Below are 18,088 nucleotides of genomic sequence, written 5' to 3' on the forward strand. Positions count from 1 at the left end.
CTGGTCTAATCAGCACTCATGCCCCTGAAGCCGGTTGAGTCACAGTGGGGTAAATCAGGAGTCACTGCCCTGCACCCAATGGAGTGACATGGGCATAGAAGCAAAAAATCAGACTCTGTATTTTCCTTTACTTAACATGGCTCCCGTTGGAGTCAGGGCTGCAGTGGCAGAGCTTGGACCCTCTGCAACAGGGGTCTGCAGCAGTGCATCCTCATTGGGGTGTGGTGTAACCAGCTTCCACTGACACCAGGAGGGAGGGAGGGACAGAGGAGCCCTTTGCTGAGTCCCTGCTTCCTTCCCCAGGCTCCATGTTACTGGTGATGCTGCTGATCGGGGGCTTTGTGCTGCTCTCGTCTGGCCTCTTGCTGCTGGCTCTCCTCTGCCGTAAGAAGAGGTGAGTGATGCCCCTCCTGCCTTCTCCCCCGTCCCGTGCTCCCTGTTTCCCTCCATCATCTCCCAGCACCCCCTGCAGAGGCTCCCAGAGCAGGGTGCTCTCCCCTGGGATCAGACTTGTCCCTCACCAAAGACACCAGGGGCAGCGTTTCTCCTGAAACAGAACCTGCTGCTGACAGAACCCAGGGCTGGGCACACAGGCTGTGGAGTCAGCACCCCCAAGGCTGGGCTGGCACCAGGCAGCCCCTGCTGAACATGCCTCTGAGGGGCCCCATCCAAACCAGGAGGCGGCCCACCCTTTGCAAAGCTCAGTGCCAACCTTCTGGAGCCCCGAAGGCTGCACCAAAGGTAAAAGCCCTCGATTGTAATGGTTGCTGGGACTTGTGTTCCTGAGCCATGGTAGCCAATGTGCTAGACACACAAGCGACTCACCAGCATCCCCCTGCTGGGGCTCTGTGGGCTTCAGTGACTCACACCCCCAGCATCCTCCTGCTGGGGCTCCTCACTGTACCTCTGCTCTGGGCCTGGATCGCGATTCCCGTCTCATCAATGGAGAATACTGATGCTCAGTGAGGCAAAAGAAGCTACCCACAGCCGTATAAACCAGCGAGAGGGCCAAGAATAGGACCCAGGAGTCCTGGCTTCTGCCAGAAGCGGATTAGGGGTTTGTGGGGTCCTGGGCCAGAACAAGTGGGGGCCCCTCTCCACCTCTTCTGCCTGCAATCCCCGCTGCCCACCCGGCGCTCCTGCTGGGGAGCGGGGTCAGGGCGCGGGGGCTTTTCACACTCTTCCTGCCTGCCTGGCGCTCCTGCTGGGGAGCGGGTCGGGTGCGGGGGTGCCCATGTTTCCAGGCCCCCCCCAAATTGGCTGGGGCCCCTGGGCACGGGCCCCATTGGCTCAGTGGCTAATCCACCATTGACTCCCGCTGCCCTGCACTCACCACTACGCCATGCAGTTGCATTCATGCCATGCCTCTGGATTCTCCCATTTCTCCCCCCTTCACAAGGGCAGTACCAGTATTTGTACAGATGCCCAAAGTCAAGCTGGCCCTCTGCATCCTGAACTGCTGCCCTGGGCACCTCTCGACTGGTAACCACAGGGCAAAGGCAAAGTTGATCCACAGCTGGTGAATTCACTGGGGTTTGAGTGGTATGTTCAGGTGAACCCTGACTCCTTGGGCTCCAGGGCTTATGTCGCAGGAGGTAGCAGGTGCTGAACTGCTGACTTCAGACCCAGTGCTCACAAGCTCTGCAGGAACAGATTAGGAGCGCAGAGCTCTCCCTGGTGCGTTTAGGAGCTCTGTACTGCTGAAGCACACACGTACCAGGCCCCTGCAATTTGGGGTGCCCCCTGAGACCTTTGTGTAATTGAGAGTTCAAATTATGTGACACCCTGGGAAGTTGTCCATGAACAAAGCTCTTCATTAGTCTTCAAAGATAGATTCTGCATTGTGCTAGTTGGGAGCAAATGGGCTGCTCTAACCTGCTTACCAGCACCTGGGCCGTGCGCTGGCTTCACGGGTGCTCAGCCTGTGCGGAGCTGCTGTGGACTTGCCTTGTTTCCCCCTCTCTCTTTTGGCAGGAAGACAGCAGCTGATCTGAACTGCAGCCTCATGAAAGGTAAGTGCCCCCTGAAGCACTGGAGTAACCAGGACCAGGTGGGATGGTAGCCAGCTGGCAAACGGTCTGCCCAGGGCTTCCCTGAGAGTCAGGAAGGGCTGGACTCCGACAGCAGGTTATTTCCACATTAGTAGCAAAATGAGTCACTCTGGCTGAACGTTTCCTAGTCTGTCCTGTTGGCAGTTGGCACACTCCTCAGCGGACATATCAGCAACAGCAAAGCAGCACTTCCCAAGCCCCTCTGAGCTCAGACCCTCAGCCAGGCTGCTCCTCGCTTAAGGGGGATATTCCATGGGCTCAGGTGGGGCTCGGGCCGCATGCTGGCCTGCTCAGGAGGCATTTCACTCCCCCACAAATGCATAAAGGCCACAATGTTCAGATGTAGCTGCTCATTCTGGTGCCCCCTTTGAACCACCTTGGCCCAGATCAAAGGTATTTAGGAACGTAACTCCCCTTGAAATCAATGGGAGAGGCGCACCTTAATACCTTTGAGGATCTGTGTCTTTGGTCTCTATTGTCAGAGCCATTGAGCACCCACAACTCCTCCTTACTTCAGCTGGGGTCGTAGGTTCTAGCTCTCCATCTTAGGTACTTACAATGCCCCCCCATCTCATCATCTCCCACTCTTCACTGTATTTATCCTTCAGATACCCCTGGGAGGAAGGGCAGTGCTGGTATTCCGGTTGGGCAGATGGGGAACTGAGGCACAGAGCACAGCTAAGGTACTTGACCAAGGTCACACAGGAAATCTGTGGCAAAGCAAGGACTCAAAACTAGGTCTTGCACAGCCTAGGCTGGCAAGCTAACCATTGGGACAGCCTCCTCCTCATCCCCGAGGTGTCTCATGTTGTGCACCCAAAAACAGCAGACACAATGACAAATGTTGGCCTAAATCTTTGATTACAAGCTTGCGATGGAGCTCACATTGAAACCCTCCTCCCCCACCCAGGTGTCACTCACACCCACTTCTCTGCCAGCGCTGATATTGCTGGGGATTATCTGGGGGATGGGCAGGTGCCTTTCCTGGCACATGGCTACTTTGTGACACACAATGAGTGCCACGCTAATTCACTGGCCTCCGCGGGGCCCGATTCCTTGCTGCCTCTGACGTCATTTACACCTCTGCAGAGAGCATCCTGCTCGAGTCGTGGGCTACGCTCACTCTGCATGGGGGGAAAGGTGCAGGGCAGGGGAGAAGCAGCCCAAAGGCTGAAGTGTCTGTCTTAGCTGCCCTTCCCATCCCCAGTCTTTTACTATTCCCATATGGGAGTTGTCTGTATAAGAAAAGCTGCTCTGATGTAAACAACTCCATTTAAAAATCCACCTGGTAACACTGGTGCAAGGGCTTGTTTGCATGGCCAGCTAGTGCATGGTGAGCTGGGCTGTAATTCTTCATGCACTAGTATGACCCTGGGGACAACTGGCAAAGGGTGTAAGGGGTGCACAGGGCACCCGACAGGTTCCACTGTGTGCTTTGACACACTGCTGTTAGCAAGCAGCAGGCCAGAGCCCTGAACAGCCACACCCTGGGTTGCAGCACTCTAAGTCCCCATGTGGACAAGCCCATGGACGCTGCCTGAATGTGAGGCAGTGTTGCCTAGTAGATAGAACCAAGAGACCTAGGTTCTATTCCCGGCTTTGCCACGGGCCTGGTGGGTGACCTTGGGGAACCCGTTTCCCCATTCTCTGCCTCAGTTTCTCCATCTGTAAAATGGCATTAGCTGGGCAACCATTGTGTATGGCCTTTCAATTGCTACTGCTGGAAAGTGCTCTGTAAGAGTGAGATATTGGTATTAAACCAAGTTAGTGTTATTGGTAGTTATAGAACCCATGAGTCCTGACGCCCAGGCCTATCCTTCCTCCAGGTACTTTGCTGACCCCCTTTTGCCCTTCTATGGTCTGGTTTGAGAAGTGGCCTCTAAATTTGCACCCACTGGTTTTCTGGGCCACGCAACTACCTTAACTCCTCTGCAGTTTGTTTCCCTGCTTGCCAGCCCTAACGCTGCAGCTGCACTGTGTGCCTCCCGCTCAGCCTTAGGGAAGAGAAGAAAAGCCACCCAACTAACAGAGGCTTGGGGGGTTCCACCTCTCTCCTTAGGGTATCCGAAATTGGAATCCAGCCAGGTGTGTGCCAGTGAGAGCCTACAACCATCCAGCTCTGAACTGACCTCGTTCCCCATGGCTGGGGCCCCAGTTGAGCTCAGCGGGGCTCATTCACCAGGTAATGGGGAGCTGGGTGTTCCATTAGAGCAGTGGTTCCCAAACTAGGGGTGCGGCTTGTTCAGGGAAAGCCCCTGACGGGAGGGGATGGTTTGTTTACCTGACGCGTCCACAGGTTCAGCCGATTGCAGCTCCCAGTGGCCGCAGTTCGCCGCTCCAGGCCAATAGGAGCTGCAGGAAGCGGCAGCCAGTATGTCCCTCAGCCCACGCCACTTCCTGCAGCTCCCATTGGCTGAGAACAGCAAACCGCGGCCATTGGGAGCTGCGATCGGCCAAACCTGCGGACACGGCAGGTAAACAAACTGGCCCGGCCTGCCAGGAGCTTTCCCTGAACAAGCAGCATCCCTAGTTTGGGAACCACTACATTAGAGCATGGGGACCACTCCCAGAATAGAGAGCATCACCTACCCCTCCTTACCCCTGCTCCATGGCTCAGGATTGTTCCCTCCAGCGTGTTTTCCAGGGCATTGTCCGTGCCAGTTTTCAAATAACTCAAGCAATAGAGCTTCCTGAAGAGACGACTGGACAATCCAAGAGAGCTCAGCCTCCAGAAATGGGACCTGTTTTACCAGAATCAGTCTAATCAGGCCAAACTAGACCCAGAGATTCCCGGGGAGCCTTCAACCCCACACGTTAGCACCAGCATGTTTGCACTGATGTATCAACCCCTCTCCCTAAGCATGGGGCAAGGCGGGCCACTTTGAAGATCTGTGGCACCTTTTATTCAAGGATCCCTCAGCACCTTACAAACGCTAACAGCTTCACCTCCAAGGGGTATCAGTATCCCCACTTTACAGCTGGGGAAACTGAGGCCCAGCAAGGTGAAGTGACTTGCCCAAAGTCACTCAACAGATCAGTGGCAGTGCTGAAAACAGAACCCAGGAATCCTAGTTACCAGACACCTGCTCTAACCACTACACAATGCTCCCTCCTGTTGCCAGGATCAGAACTAGAGTCCTGACTCCCATTCTCCTGGGCAGGAGCAGCCTGGGGTGTTTTGCTGGCTAGGGCAGAAAACACACACACACACACCCTGAGAGCAGCAAAAAAGGCAAGTGGTACAGAGCCCCCTGGAACTTGGCACACGAGTCAGCTGCCCTGCTTGCCCGCCCCCAGAACCAGCCCTGCTCCTGCACTAGCACCTATCACCAGGCCCCACGATCTGCTACCTACACATGTGCACCACCCAAGAATGGAACTTGCGACCCAGCAGACAGAACAGATGGGTGCACAGACAATGCAATGCTGCACCTGCCAGCAGAGGGCACTGGTACCACCTACACCAGCCAGCCCAGCTCAGACATGGGGCTCAGTCACAGACAGCAGTGAACTGGCTAACTAAGGGGGCAGGAGGAGCGAGGGTTAAATTTCTGCCGTTGACACAGGAGCCTCATGTGCCCGGGAGAGGGAACCTTTATAGCGCATCTCCCGGAGGGTGCATGCCCCAAGCCACGGCCTGGCATAGAGATCCCTCTCCTGGTGTGGGTCGAGAGTGGGCCGCCTTGGGGCAGAGAGGTGAAGTGGATGATACTGCCGTGCAGGGCTTCTGTGGCCACCCTCCCCACAGCTTTCCTGGTGGGGAAGGGCTGGGGCTTGACAGCCCTGGAGACCAAAGATCTCTGTTTATCCACAGATCAAGCTTCCCCCGTGATTCCCCTGCCAACCCTGAGCTGGAAGAACTAGCAGTGCAGGGAAGGATGGAGTTCAGTCTCCATGGCCAGTTAGCCCTTCCCTCTCCTCTCCCGCAACCTCCAACAGCAAGGGGGCCATTTGAGGTGGTGGATTCTCCAGTGTGGGCTGCTGCTCACTGCAGACTGGGCCGAGATCCATTAAACTCGCTCCCCTGCCATGGCCACTGGTGCTTTGGGCCAGATTCCATCCAGCCTAGCGCTGAAAAGACTCCTGCTCCCGTTGTCACTGCTAGCAGCTCCCGAGCCAGAGCAGGCCAAATGGCTGAACCAGGCTCCACCGGTCAGTTCTCACTGAAACAACCCAGCGCAGCTGCAAAGAACAGCTCCTGTCTCGCTCCCTCTGGAAACCTCAGCCTGGCTTCCTCTCAGCCCTTGGCACAAGCCGATCCAGGATATGTTTGTAACCCAGGCCCACTCCCAGCTTGATCAGGACTCCCTGCCCTACTGTTGTCCCGCCTGTGTGTGCCCAGCTCCCATTGATTTCCGTGGGACTGGGGCACTCATTACAGCTGAGGAGCTGGGCCCCACATGCTGCAGCAATGGGGTGGGTTAAGATCTTAGATCACTCTCTGGGCTAGGTTCCTCCCTGCACTGGAGCTCAGCTCAGTGTATGGCTCGCCAGGGGGGTGGGGGGCAGCTTTACACCACCACCTTGGCCCCTTCTTCCCCATGCTGGGTCAGCTCAGGATTACCTCAGCCTTCGGTACAGGTCCCAGCAGCCCTTCCTCATGCCAGCTGCCAAGGGTACCAGATAGGAAGTACCAGATTGGCGTAGATAGGAACATTTCCCCAACACCTCCTCCTGCCCCAGGAGCTGCCCTGCCAAGGGTGTGTGCCACCAGCTGCCCTGACTTTGCTGGGGGACCCCTCTCTGTCAGGGGATTCTCTGGGGTCCCCACTAGTGGCTTGATTGCTACCTGACATACATCAACATAGGGACTATAAAGGAGCTGCAGGTAGGTAGGTGGCAGAGGGAGGGTGTCCAAGCAAACTCATCAGCCAGCCCATCCCTTCACAGCCAGGCAGTGTTGCAGCAAATCCACCTCACACACACACACACACACACACCCCCGTCAGCTGTTTGGCACTGCAACAGTGGGTCTTGTCTCATGATTCTGGCCCTCCGGCCAGGTCCCTCATGATCTCACCCCTTCTGGGGCAATAAAAAGTCCTGCAGGCCAGACAGCCCCTGACCCAGTATCAGATTAACAGCCCCAGACTGGGCTCTGTAGTCCTTGAGTCCTTTATCTCAGGGAGGCTTTCCTCCCCCTGTGCTAGGGAGGATAGGGAACCCCAGACCCACCCTCACCACTGGATTCCAGATCAGAGCCCCACAGGAAGTGGCTGGAATCAGCCCCTCCGAGCCCCTTACTGGTTCCCTGCCCAGCTTCCTACCACAGGCCATTTCTCAGACTCAGCTCCTGGGATCCTCTCCTCTTGGCAGTCTGGCTTCTCAGACATCTTCTCCCCTATCTGTTACTGAAGGACCTGACAGTCACCCGGGAAGGGGAAATGGGCCTCAGTCCAGCAGCAAACATCTGGATGCTTGAGCAGCTGATAACAGTGCCATCCATACAAAGGGACCCGTCAGCTGAAAACAGAACAGGGATCTGAGGCCTTGAGTGTATTGTTGGTGATGTCTGGGCATCTCGCCATCATCTGCACCAGCTGGTAAAAGCCTGGCAGAGAGAGCAATCGGCTGCTTTGCTGAGGGTAGATCAGCTACAGGGAACTGCAATGATTCCCAATGGGGGTAGGAGCTCGGTCAGGGCTGGCAGAAAGAGGTCCCTGGTCTCTCACAGGGGAGGCCTGAAGGAACAAGTCACGCCCCTCTCCTCCCCCAGCTCTGGCAGCTGGATCCCCGAGCAGCCAGTGATGGAATCCTTTCTAGGCTCAGGTTGGAAAATCTGTGCCCATATCATGGGATCAGCTGTTTCAGGGGCTCGGTTGCCTTTATAAGGGCTTGTGCTGCTTTTCCTTTGCAGAATATGCTGAGCCTGACATGGTCCAGGTGAGCCCCAGCAGTCAGACAGCCCCATCCACCTTCAAACCCGCCCTGGACGAAGGCTACACGCTCCCGCTGGTAGTGAACCACTATGACGTGCCGGGCAAGTACCATGAGTACGCAGAGCCCCTGCCACCCGAGCCTGAGTACGCCACCCCCTTCACAGAGCAAGCCCTGGAGGCCGGGGGTGCCACTGCCAAGAAGAACACCTGTGTCATCAAAGTAGTCCCCACCACCCAAGGTCGGGCAGGGTCGCTGGCCTCCCCGATGTCCCCAGGGATCCAGCCACAATATGACTTCCCAGCTCAGCGGCTTGGTGAGACGCCGAACAGCACAAGAAGGGAGGGATCCCACCAAGCCAGCACTGTGTACACAGAGCCCCAGACTGAGCGGACTTCCATCCTGTGGGGTGACGGCCTAGCGGGGCTCACCACCTCCCCAGAAAGGCACTGCTTCCAGATCCAAGACTTCCCTCTCACCCACATTTACCACGAACCTTTGTGAGGCTGTGGAAAAGAGACTCACATTAGACACACACCAGGCAGCTGGAGAAGGGGGTCCGGCTGCACTGGGGAATCTGCTCTGGGCCTATAGAGCAAGAAGCAGCAGCCCTGTCTATCACCAGCAAAGGGAAATGAAATAGCCATGGGGTTTATAGCGCCGATTTGTGCGGAAGAGGCTGATCCGTCTAACTACCTGATTATTTTGTTTGGGTTGTTTTTTTCCCTTGAACTTAATAGATACCCCAGATCATCTTCACCTCCCTTTCGGATTCGAAGGGGCAGTGTCAGGATCAATGATCGTATATAAATATATATCTCCTTTACCTGCATCACTATTACTGTTTTCTTAATAACCATCATTTCTACTTTGCCATTGGCTACACATAAAGTGAAAGAGCGCCCCCTGCTGCCATATGAGCTCTCTAATGCCTCCCTCTGGTATTAAAACTTGAATGGAATTTTACAAACCTCATCAGCGCCAAGGCTGTTGGTTTGTTTGTTCTTCTGCCTTTCATGGTGAAAGCAGGCAGGTCAGTTTCACGTTTTGTTTCTGGTCGGTTTCAGTTCCTGTGTTTGTCTCCTGTCACTGGCAGATAAATACCTTTCCAGCACAAGCTGGTGTGCGGTGTTTAAATCCCAAAACAAAGGCTGCTCTTCCTTGAAGTATAAAATCAAAAGAGCAGGAAAATATTTACAGATAAATTAGGGCTTGTAAAATGTTTTTTAAAAAACCCACAAACTATGTTTTTTACACCTACGCTTCACTGACCAGGGGCTCAGTCCAGCAAACAGTGATGTTATGCAGGCAAATCACATTACTCACCTGCGCGGTTTTTAGGAATGAAATTACTTACATGTGTGTCTGCAGAAAGGCACCTAAATACCTTTGAAGATCTGGAGCTAAGTCCCTCTTTTAAATCAGCTATGAAATGACGGATATTCTGCACATGCATGGTAGGACAGATCAGGGGAAACTGGAATCAAGAGGAGAGGAATTGCAATTATATCCTCTCTCTAACTGGCTTCTTCACTGATCAATTAGGCAATGTTTGCAATGGGATAGGAGGACACTGGTTGCAAAGCGTAGTGGCCATTCCTTTCTATCTGTTAGAGAATTGCACCTGTTTCCTGTGATCTTTCTGCCTCTTTCCCTGCAACAAGCACTTAATCCAAGATTCTTGGAAAGGGACAAAGCTGCATAGCAATACTAGACATTAACTGCAGTGCCGAGACAGGACGGGGAGCTTGGTGCTCTTCTTAAGCACGTACCATCGCAGTCCCAGCTTCATGGTGCTGCTTGGGGACAGCAATGTTTCCCAAGGGGAATTTGATTTGTGCCCTTGTTGCCAAGAAAGCCAATGGCATTTTGGGATGTATAAGTAGGGGCATAGCGAGCAGATCGAGGGACGTGATCGTTCCCCTCTATTCAACATTGGTGAGGCCTCATCTGGAGTACTGTGTCCAGTTTTGGGCCCCACACTACAAGAAGGATGTGGATAAATTGGAGAGAGTCCAGCGAAGGGCAACAAAAATGATTAGGGGTCTAGAACACATGACTTATGAGGAGAGGCTGAGGGAGCTGGGATTGTTTAGTCTGCAGAAGAGAAGAATGAGGGGGGATTTGATAGCTACTTTCAACTACCTGAAAGGGGGTTCCAAAGAGGATGGCTCTAGACTGTTCTCAATGGTAGCAGATGACAGAACGAGGAGTAATGGTCTCAAGTTGCAGTGGGGGAGGTTTAGATTGGATATTAGGAAAAACTTTTTCACTAGGAGGGTGGTGAAACACTGGAATGCGTTACCTAGGGAGGTGGTAGAATCTCCTTCCTTAGAGGTTTTTAAGGTCAGGCTTGACAAAGCCCTGGCTGGGATGATTTAACTGGGAATTGGTCCTGCTTTGAGCAGGGGGTTGGACTAGATGACCTTCTGGGGTCCCTTCCAACCCTGATATTCTATGATTCTATGATCTATAACTGTGTTTCTCTAACAGCAGCCAGATGGATGGAAAAGACCCACGACTGCAGTGTCAGAACTGCTCATTCTTGGCTGACCCCATCCTTCCACCATCGCAGGCTTCCAGCTCCTCCAGTGCATGGGGAATGGAGCCTCAAATCTGTGTTGTGTTTGACAATGTGCTCCCAAGGAGAGAAGAATGAACAACAATAATAATCACACCTAGCTCTTCTAATAGTGCTTTTCATTAGTAGCTCTCAAAGCACTTTACAAATGAGTATATCCTTATCCCCATTTTACAGATAGGGAGACTGAGGCACAGAGCAGGCATTGACTTGCCCAGGGTCACCCAGCAAAGCAGCAGCAGAGCCAAGAATAATACTCAGGTCTCCTGAGTCCCAGTTCAGTGTCCTATCCAGTAGGCCAGTGTTTCTCAAACTAGGGATCATGGTCCAAACCCCTGGGGGTCCGCGAGTCATGTCCAGCTCCAGGGGTCCGTGAGTCATGTGTGGGGCCACCAGCTCTGCTGATCAACTCCTCCCCCTCCCTCCATGCTGTTCAGCAGTGTGCAGGAGGTGCTGGGAGGGAGGGGAAGGAGCAGGGACGGGGTGCACTCAGAGAGAGGTGGAAAGAGGCGGGGAAGAGGAGGGTCAGGGTTGGAGCTGGGGCAGGAAGAGGAGGGGTTGGGGGCAGGCCTTGGGGGAAGGGGTGGAGTGGGGGCAGGACCTGGGGCTGAGCAGGGGTTGAGCACCCCCCCTGCAGGGAAAAGGAGAAGCCGGCTTCGGGGTCCATGAAAAATTTTAAATCAAAATGGGGGCCCGCGGGTTGCTAATGTTTGAGAACCACTGCACTAGGCCATTCTGCTATGCCCATTTTCTGCAGACACCCTGTACAAAACCACACGTGTACACTCCTCCAGAGATGCACACACCCTCATATACAGATTGCTGTGCAGCCTTTCCTATATGCACTTCCCCATTCATTCCGAAATACTTCCGTAGAGGCATGCACAGCTCCTGGCAGTACCTCACAGCATGGATAAAGCCCTGTCGCTTTGGCAGCAGCCCCAGGACCATTAGGGGGTTCTTTAATATTCAGCAGACGGATTCCGAGAATCTCAGGATGCGTGTGTCTAGTTGTCTTTTGCTGCAGATCCATCCGACACAGCACCCTGTGGAACCTCCTCGTGCACATGCACAGAATGATGCAGCAAGTCCAGGCTCAGCAAGAGCCTTCCTATGTGAGAGACTCTGCAAGTTCAATACCACAGCGTGGGAGCCCCCTTGTGGTGTTTGAAACCCCATGACCAACCCCAAGTCTTTGCCTACCGGGTTTGCTTTCAGTGACAGGGAACAGCCATCTTCCCCGCAGAGCTGTGATGCTTGGCACTGGAGAGGCAGAGCCACTGGGGGTGTACGTAAGGCCCTGATCCAGCTCCCATTATATTCAACAGAAAGACTCCCACTGACTACAGTGGGGTTTGGACTGGGTACTAAGGGCCAGTATTGCAGCCCCCCAGGTTTGGGTGATGCTGCTCTGGAGGCCTCACGGTGCACCTGAGGGTTGGTGTTTCACTGTACCTGGATCTCCCCAAAGGGCAATTGACTGATTCCAAATAAAAGCCCCATTCGCCTGGCTCCAGTCCCTTGAAGAGGAACGGGCCATATCCTGGTCTGGTGGAAATCCACATTGCTCAGTGGAGTGATGCTGCTTCACACTACTGGAAGATCTGATCTGAATGGATCAATCAAAGCTAGGTATTTCCATTTGGAAACCTTCTCCTGCCCAACTGCTGGCTGCATCCAGTTCTGGTTTCCAGTTAGGTTTGTTCCTTTTACCCTGTAACATTGTTTGACTGAGACACAAGTAACGTTCCTGTGGTCAAGCCATGAAGCTCAGATGGGATTGTTTCAGGGAAGAAAAAAAAACAACCTCAAAAAAATTAATCGAAAACTGCTGGGGTGATATCCTGTCTGCACTGAAGTCAATGGCAAAATTCCCATTGACATCCGTGACAACAAATTGTGAACAATATCAGAGAACCAAGTACCCAGGAAATTTCACAATCTGAATGTATTGCAAGCAGAGCAAATCCAGTCTTCCCTGGGAATTGTTTGCGTGTCTCTAACACAAACTCCCCTTTCCCAAGAACACATTGAGAGGGGCCTTGAGCATCATTAGGCAGTGCACAGTTACTCATAACAGGATGTTTCTGCTGGGCTACTTTTCTGTATACAGCCAGTCCCTCAGCACACTAGACTAGTGCTTGTCCTTGTCATTTGCAAGTTGTGCCATTTAAACTGTGTGGGAGACATTTAGCATTTTTAAGATTCATATTTGAAAGAGAAAATCTTTGTAAAATCTATCCATCCATCCATCCCAATACACCCCCTTATCTATCTAACCATCCATTCCCATACAGTCCTCCCTTAGCTATCTATCCATTCATCTATCCCCATAACACCCTTTATCTATCTATCTAACCCTCATAGACACATCCTTTATCTATCTAATCTATGACAAAACTCAGTGTACAAAATGTGTACACTTGGCTACATACACAGATACAGACGGTGAATACATATGTTAATAAACCATAGTACTATGCCCAGCATGATGTCTGCATTAGTTTGCAGTGGGAGGTGGGCTGAGCCCCTGTTCTTGATAACCAGCATTAATCTGGAATGATTCCAGCACCCGAAGAATTACCTAACCAGCACCTTCTGGCAACCTATCCACTCCCTCTCTTTGATTCAAACACTGCCAGCCACAAGATCACTTTCAGGAACAATATTTTGCAGATTACAGCAAGATTTGGGGAAATCTAATTTTTACCCGTGGGGGTTAAAACTCAAACAGGGAAACCAACTTTAATTTCACTCTGCTAGATGGCCCTCTGTTAAAATAACTGCAAGCATACAAATGGCATCTAGCTTCTTCCCCTCCCCCCCCCCCCCATATAATTCATGCTTCAATAAAATCTAACTGCAGGAAGGGATAAATAATGCATCATTAAGTATTTAGCAAACAGCAAGGCCAAACACAAAAAAACAGAGTGAGGGGAAGGGAAAGTATACATATTCTGTTCTAGGTAGTTAATAATTATATAAAGCAAATTAAGTTCTAGAGGATAAATGTACTTCCTGTCTGGAAAATTATGAAAGACTTCAAAGCAAGAGGAAGGACTATGTATTTGGAGTAGAAATAAATATTCTCTAAACTAGGCATTTAGAAATTTATTTTAAGTGCTACTTACACTCACCCATAACCTTAGTGGGAAGGACAGCAGTCAGTGAGCACTTATACCCTAGAGAGACAGTTTAAAGAGGGAAACAGTCTCATTTAAACTACAAGGAGTTACAAAGAAATACAGGTTAGGGTGCTAGGAAACCCCTTCCCCTGCAATCTCTTTTAGGTTATCATTTAATAAACACTTAACCATCCATCCCAAAGAATTATAATCAAAAACACGTGCTTAAGAAGTAAACTATATCAAACCTCATCTCAATCTGACTTTTACAACACACTTGGGGGCGCCAGAACCAACGATTACCAGCTGCCCCAGGAGCAAAAATTGTGCTTCCGAAATCTCTTGATGTCGATTCCGCACGAAGCAGGGAAAAGCCGCAGCCGCCCCGCTTCATGTGCCATACATAGCAGAAGCCCTTTTTAACAAACCACCGGCAGCCCCGCCTCCCCAGTCTGTGACTCGGCCTTCAGGATCAGGACGAGATGCCGGTGTTCCCCTTGAGATAAGCCGCATGTCACATCCCACAACCATCCCCATCTCGTCCCATCACGGCTTTTTCGTTTATTTTACTGCAATTTAACCAGAAATCGTTCAAACGGGCGCACCAGAGCAGGCCGGCAGGAGATGCAAATCAGGCGAGTGGCATGCTGGGATTCCACCATAGACCCGGCAGAGCGGAGCCGGAGGAGGGGCGGGGCCAGGGAGAGGCCAAGGCGGAATCCACAGCAGCTTCAAAACAAGGCCAAAGCTTCAGCCAAGCCCCAGGGCGGGGAGGCTGCGGCAGCCCCTGGGGAAGAGACGGGCGCTCCCCAGGGAGGGGAGGAAAGGGGCTGTTTGAAGGGGGCACCTGAATTTGAACCAGGGACCCCTTGATCCGCAGTCAAATGCTCTACCACTGAGCCACACCCCCACACCCCTGCTCACCTGGCTGCAAGGGCGTGTTACTGTGCGTTGTGTGCGTGGCTCCCCCCCAGCACCTTTCTCTCACCATCGCTCTTGGCCATCTTTCGCGCTCCCTGTCGACCCTCAGCCTCTCTCGCTCCTTTCTTCACTGCCCCTTCACCACCTGTGTGGATGGTCAAGGTGAGCACAACGGACCACAACCAAGCTGAGAGGCACTGCCCCAGCTCCGACCCCCACAATCCCAATGGAAACCGGACTCGGGTCCCGCTCTGCCCAGCGACTCTGTCATTCGTCTTGTTTGGGCTCAACATTTCATAAGGAGTCATTATTCTCCACCGCTCCGCAGGAATGTGCAACAGGGTCGCACCAAGGCAGGGCAGTCACAGACCTGGACCCCCCCCCCCGCCCGGTGCTCGAAGCTGTACATGGCTCAGTGGCCCCCTTCCCTAGCGGGCCTACAATCTAAGCGGCGCCGCACCCCGAGCCAGGTCACCGGCTGCGTCCAATCTTCCATTAAACACCGCAAGGAACCGTCCGCTCTCGCGGGACGGGGGGGCGGGACTCTATCTACCCCCCCCCTCGCCCCCGGGGGCTGTTACCCGCACGCGGGACGGCAGCAGGGCCGAGGGGCGGGGGACCCCCAGCGGGATTCACAGTGGGGGCGCCAAGGGGTCTCGGTGTCTGGGGGCAGGGGGGCTGCGCCAGGCCAGATGGGGGGGGGGCCGGAGGCGTTGCCATGGCAACACGGCAGGCTGGGGAGTTTGCGCAGAGGTCGAGAGGGCGGCCCTGGGGCATGCGCAGTCCTTGACGGGAACTCAACTAGTAGAGGCGGTCTCTCGGGGTGGCGGGTTAACGCATGCGCCGTTGGGGGTGGTTGCTCGTTGTGCGCATGCCCAGCGTCGTTCCCTTGCCAGCTGTGCCGGGGAGGCTCTGGTTGGCCGCGGGCGAGCGTTTCCGGGCGGCAGCGGAAGGACGGTTCTGCGGGAGGGCCCGGGCGAGCAGCGCAGAGCCGGCGGCGGCGGCAGCAGCTCAGCCGGGGGCTCCGGCCGCGGAACATGGGGCGATAGGAGGGGGCGCCGGTGAGTGCGGGCCCCGGCCCCGGCCCTGGGCTAGGCTGGGCTCCCCCGCCTTCGGGGGGAGAGACGGGGGAGCCTGTTGGCGGGGCACGGCCGCCCCCAGCGTCCCGGGCAGCTCCCGAGGGCGGGTGGCTAGGGGCTCCCCGGCACGACCAAGGAGGGGATTAGGGGCTCCCCCTGTCTGTGCTTCCAGGCACGCTAAGCCCTAGGAGACTCTAGGGAGCATTCACGCTCTCCTGTCATCACCAGATAGGCACCTCCGGCGTGGGGAGTTGAGGAGGGGGTTTAATCTCCAACATCTCCTCGCAGCGCCTGGGATCATAGAATCATGGAATATCAGGGTTGGAAGGGACCTCAGGAGGTCATCTAGTCCAACCCCCTGCTCAAAGCAGGACCGATCCCCAACTAAATCATCCCAGCCAGGGCTTTGTCAAGCCTGACCTTAAAAATATTTAAGGAAGGAGATTCCACCACCTCCCTAGGTAACGCATTCCAGTGTTTCACCACCCTCCTAGTGAAAGTTTTTCCTAATATCCAACCTAAACCTCCCCCACTGCAACTTGAGACCATTACTCCTCGTTCTGTCATCTGCTACCACTGAGAACAGTCTAGAGCCATCCTCTTTGGAACCCCCTTTCAGGTAGTTGAAAGCAGCTATCAAATCCCCCCTCATTCTTCTCTTCCGCAGACTAAACAATCCCAGTTCCTTCAGCCTCTCCTCATAAGTCATGTGTTCCAGTCCCCTAGTCATTTTTCTTGCCCTCCACTGGACTCTTTCCAATTTTTCCACATCCTTCTTGTAGTGTGGGGCCCAAAACTGGACACAGTACTCCAGATGAGGCCTCACCAATGTTGAATAGAGGGGAACGATCACATCCCTCAATCTGCTGGCAATGCCCCTACTTATACATCCCAAAATGCCATTGGCCTTCTTGGCCACAAGGGCACACTGTTGACTCATATCCAGCTTCTCATCCACTGTCACCCCTAGGTCCTTTTCTGCAGAACTGCTGCCGAGCCATTCAGTCCCTAGTCTGTAGCGGTGCATTGGATTCTTCCGTCCTAAGTGCAGGACCCTGCACTTATCCTTGTTGAACCTCATCAGATTTCTTTTGGCCCAATCCTCTAATTTGTCTAGGGCCCTCTGTATCCTATCCCTAGCCTCCAGTGTACCTATCTCTCGTCCCAGTTTAGTGTAACTTGCTGAGGGTGCAATCCACACCATCCTCCAGATCATTTATGAAGATATTGAACAAAACCGGCCCCAGGACCGAGCCTTGGGGCACTCCACTTGATACCGGCTGCCAACTAGACATGGAGCTATTGATCACTACCCGTTGAGCCCGACAATCTAGCCAGCTTTCTATCCACCTTATAGTCCATTCATCCAGCCCATCCTTCTTTAACTTGCTGGCAAGAATACTATGGGAGAGCGTGTCAAAAGCTTTGCTAAAGTCAAGGAACAACACGTGCACTGCTTTCCCTTCATCCACAGAGCCAATTATCTCATCATAGAAGGCGATTAGATTAGTCAAGCATGACTTGCCCTTGATGAATCTATGCTGACTGTTCCTGATCACTTTCCTCTCCTCTAAGTGCTTCAGAATTGACTCCTTGAGGACCTGCTCCATGATTTTTCCAGGGACTGAGGTGAGGCTGACTGGCCTGTAGTTCCCAGGATCCTCCTCCTTCTTTTTTTTAAAGATGGGCACTACATTAGCCTTTTTCCAGTCATCTGGGACCTCCCCCGATCGCCATGAGTTTTCAAAGATAATGGCCAATGGCTCTGCGATCACATCCGCCAACTCCTTTAGCACTCTCAGATGCAACGCATCCGGCCCCATGGGCTTGTCCTCATCCAGCTTTTCTAAATAGTCCCGAACCACTTCTTTCTCCACAGAGGGCTGGTCACCTTCTCCCCATGCTGTGCTGCCCAGTGCAGTAGTCTGGGAGCTGACCTTGTTCGTGAAGACAGAGGCAAAAAAAGCATAGAGTACGTTAGCTTTTTCCACATCCTCTGTCAGTAGGTTGCCTCCCTCATTCAGTAAGGGCCCACACTTTCCTTGACTTTCTTCTTGTTGCTAACATACCTGAAGAAACCCTTCTTGTTACTCTTAACATCTCTTGCTAGCTGCAACTCCAGGTGTGATTTGGCCTTCCTGATTTCACTCCTGCAAGCCCGAGCAATATTTTTATACTCATCCCTGGTCATTTGTCCAGTCTTCCACTTCTTGTAAGCTTCTTTTTTGTATTTAAGAGCAGCAAGGATTTCCCTGTTAAGCCAAGCTGGCCACCTGCCATATTTACTATTCTTTCTACACATTGGGATGGTTTGTCCCTGTAACCTCAATAAGGATTCTTTAAAATACAGCCAGCTCTCCTGGACTCCTTTCCCCCTCATGTTATTCTCCCAGGGGATCTTGCCCATCAGTTCCCTGAGGGAGTCAAAGTCTGCTTTTCTGAAGTCCAGGGTCT

At 53.2% G+C, this 18,088-nt stretch overlaps 2 protein-coding genes, 1 long non-coding RNA gene and 2 other non-coding genes across 14 annotated transcripts in view; 2 read left to right on the forward strand and 3 right to left on the reverse strand.

Annotated features, from left to right (window-relative positions):
• Positions 1 to 8,760, forward strand: part of LOC140900514 (discoidin, CUB and LCCL domain-containing protein 1) — a 63,869-nt gene extending 55,109 nt beyond the window's left edge. For 4 of the 5 annotated variants that reach the window (XM_073317901.2, XM_073317902.2, XM_073317904.2 and 1 more), the window contains 4 exons: positions 304 to 394; positions 1,975 to 2,012; positions 4,111 to 4,233; positions 7,909 to 8,760. In XM_073317901.2, the coding sequence (XP_073174002.1) occupies positions 304 to 394; positions 1,975 to 2,012; positions 4,111 to 4,233; positions 7,909 to 8,432 (776 nt within the window). In that variant the 3' untranslated portion in view covers positions 8,433 to 8,760. The remainder of the gene's footprint in view (positions 1 to 303; positions 395 to 1,974; positions 2,013 to 4,110; positions 4,234 to 7,908) is intronic. The other variant, XM_073317905.2, reaches the window with a different exon arrangement.
• Positions 1 to 15,095, reverse strand: part of LOC140900516 (uncharacterized) — a 31,512-nt gene extending 16,417 nt beyond the window's left edge. The window contains exons 1-4 of one of the 3 annotated variants that reach the window (XR_012155651.2): positions 15,016 to 15,095; positions 14,559 to 14,700; positions 13,647 to 13,691; positions 8,900 to 9,405 (exon numbers count right to left, since the gene is read on the reverse strand). This is a non-coding gene — a long non-coding RNA (uncharacterized LOC140900516). The remainder of the gene's footprint in view (positions 1 to 8,899; positions 9,406 to 13,646; positions 13,692 to 14,558; positions 14,701 to 15,015) is intronic. The other 2 variants (XR_012155652.2, XR_012155650.2) reach the window with 2 other exon arrangements.
• Positions 1 to 18,088, forward strand: part of TAF12 (TATA-box binding protein associated factor 12) — a 67,740-nt gene that overhangs the window by 38,372 nt on the left and 11,280 nt on the right. The window contains exon 1 of one of the 4 annotated variants that reach the window (XM_073317911.2): positions 14,184 to 14,269. The exons of 1 other annotated variant lie outside the window; for it this stretch is intronic. The gene's annotated coding sequence lies outside the window, so the exon portion shown is untranslated. Of the gene's footprint in view, positions 1 to 14,183; positions 14,270 to 15,456; positions 15,617 to 18,088 lie in introns of those variants that run through there. 2 more of the 4 variants (XM_073317910.2, XM_073317907.2) reach the window with 2 other exon arrangements.
• LOC140900608 (U11 spliceosomal RNA) lies at positions 13,914 to 14,055 on the reverse strand. The gene has a single exon (XR_012155677.1). It is a non-coding gene; the product is annotated as a U11 spliceosomal RNA (small nuclear RNA).
• On the reverse strand, positions 14,473 to 14,544 carry TRNAR-GCG (transfer RNA arginine (anticodon GCG)). Its single transcript has one exon. It is a non-coding gene; the product is annotated as a tRNA-Arg (tRNA).

Source organism: Lepidochelys kempii, chromosome 19, assembly GCF_965140285.1.
Source record: "Lepidochelys kempii isolate rLepKem1 chromosome 19, rLepKem1.hap1, whole genome shotgun sequence".
NCBI classification, from domain to species: Eukaryota; Metazoa; Chordata; order Testudines; family Cheloniidae; genus Lepidochelys; species Lepidochelys kempii.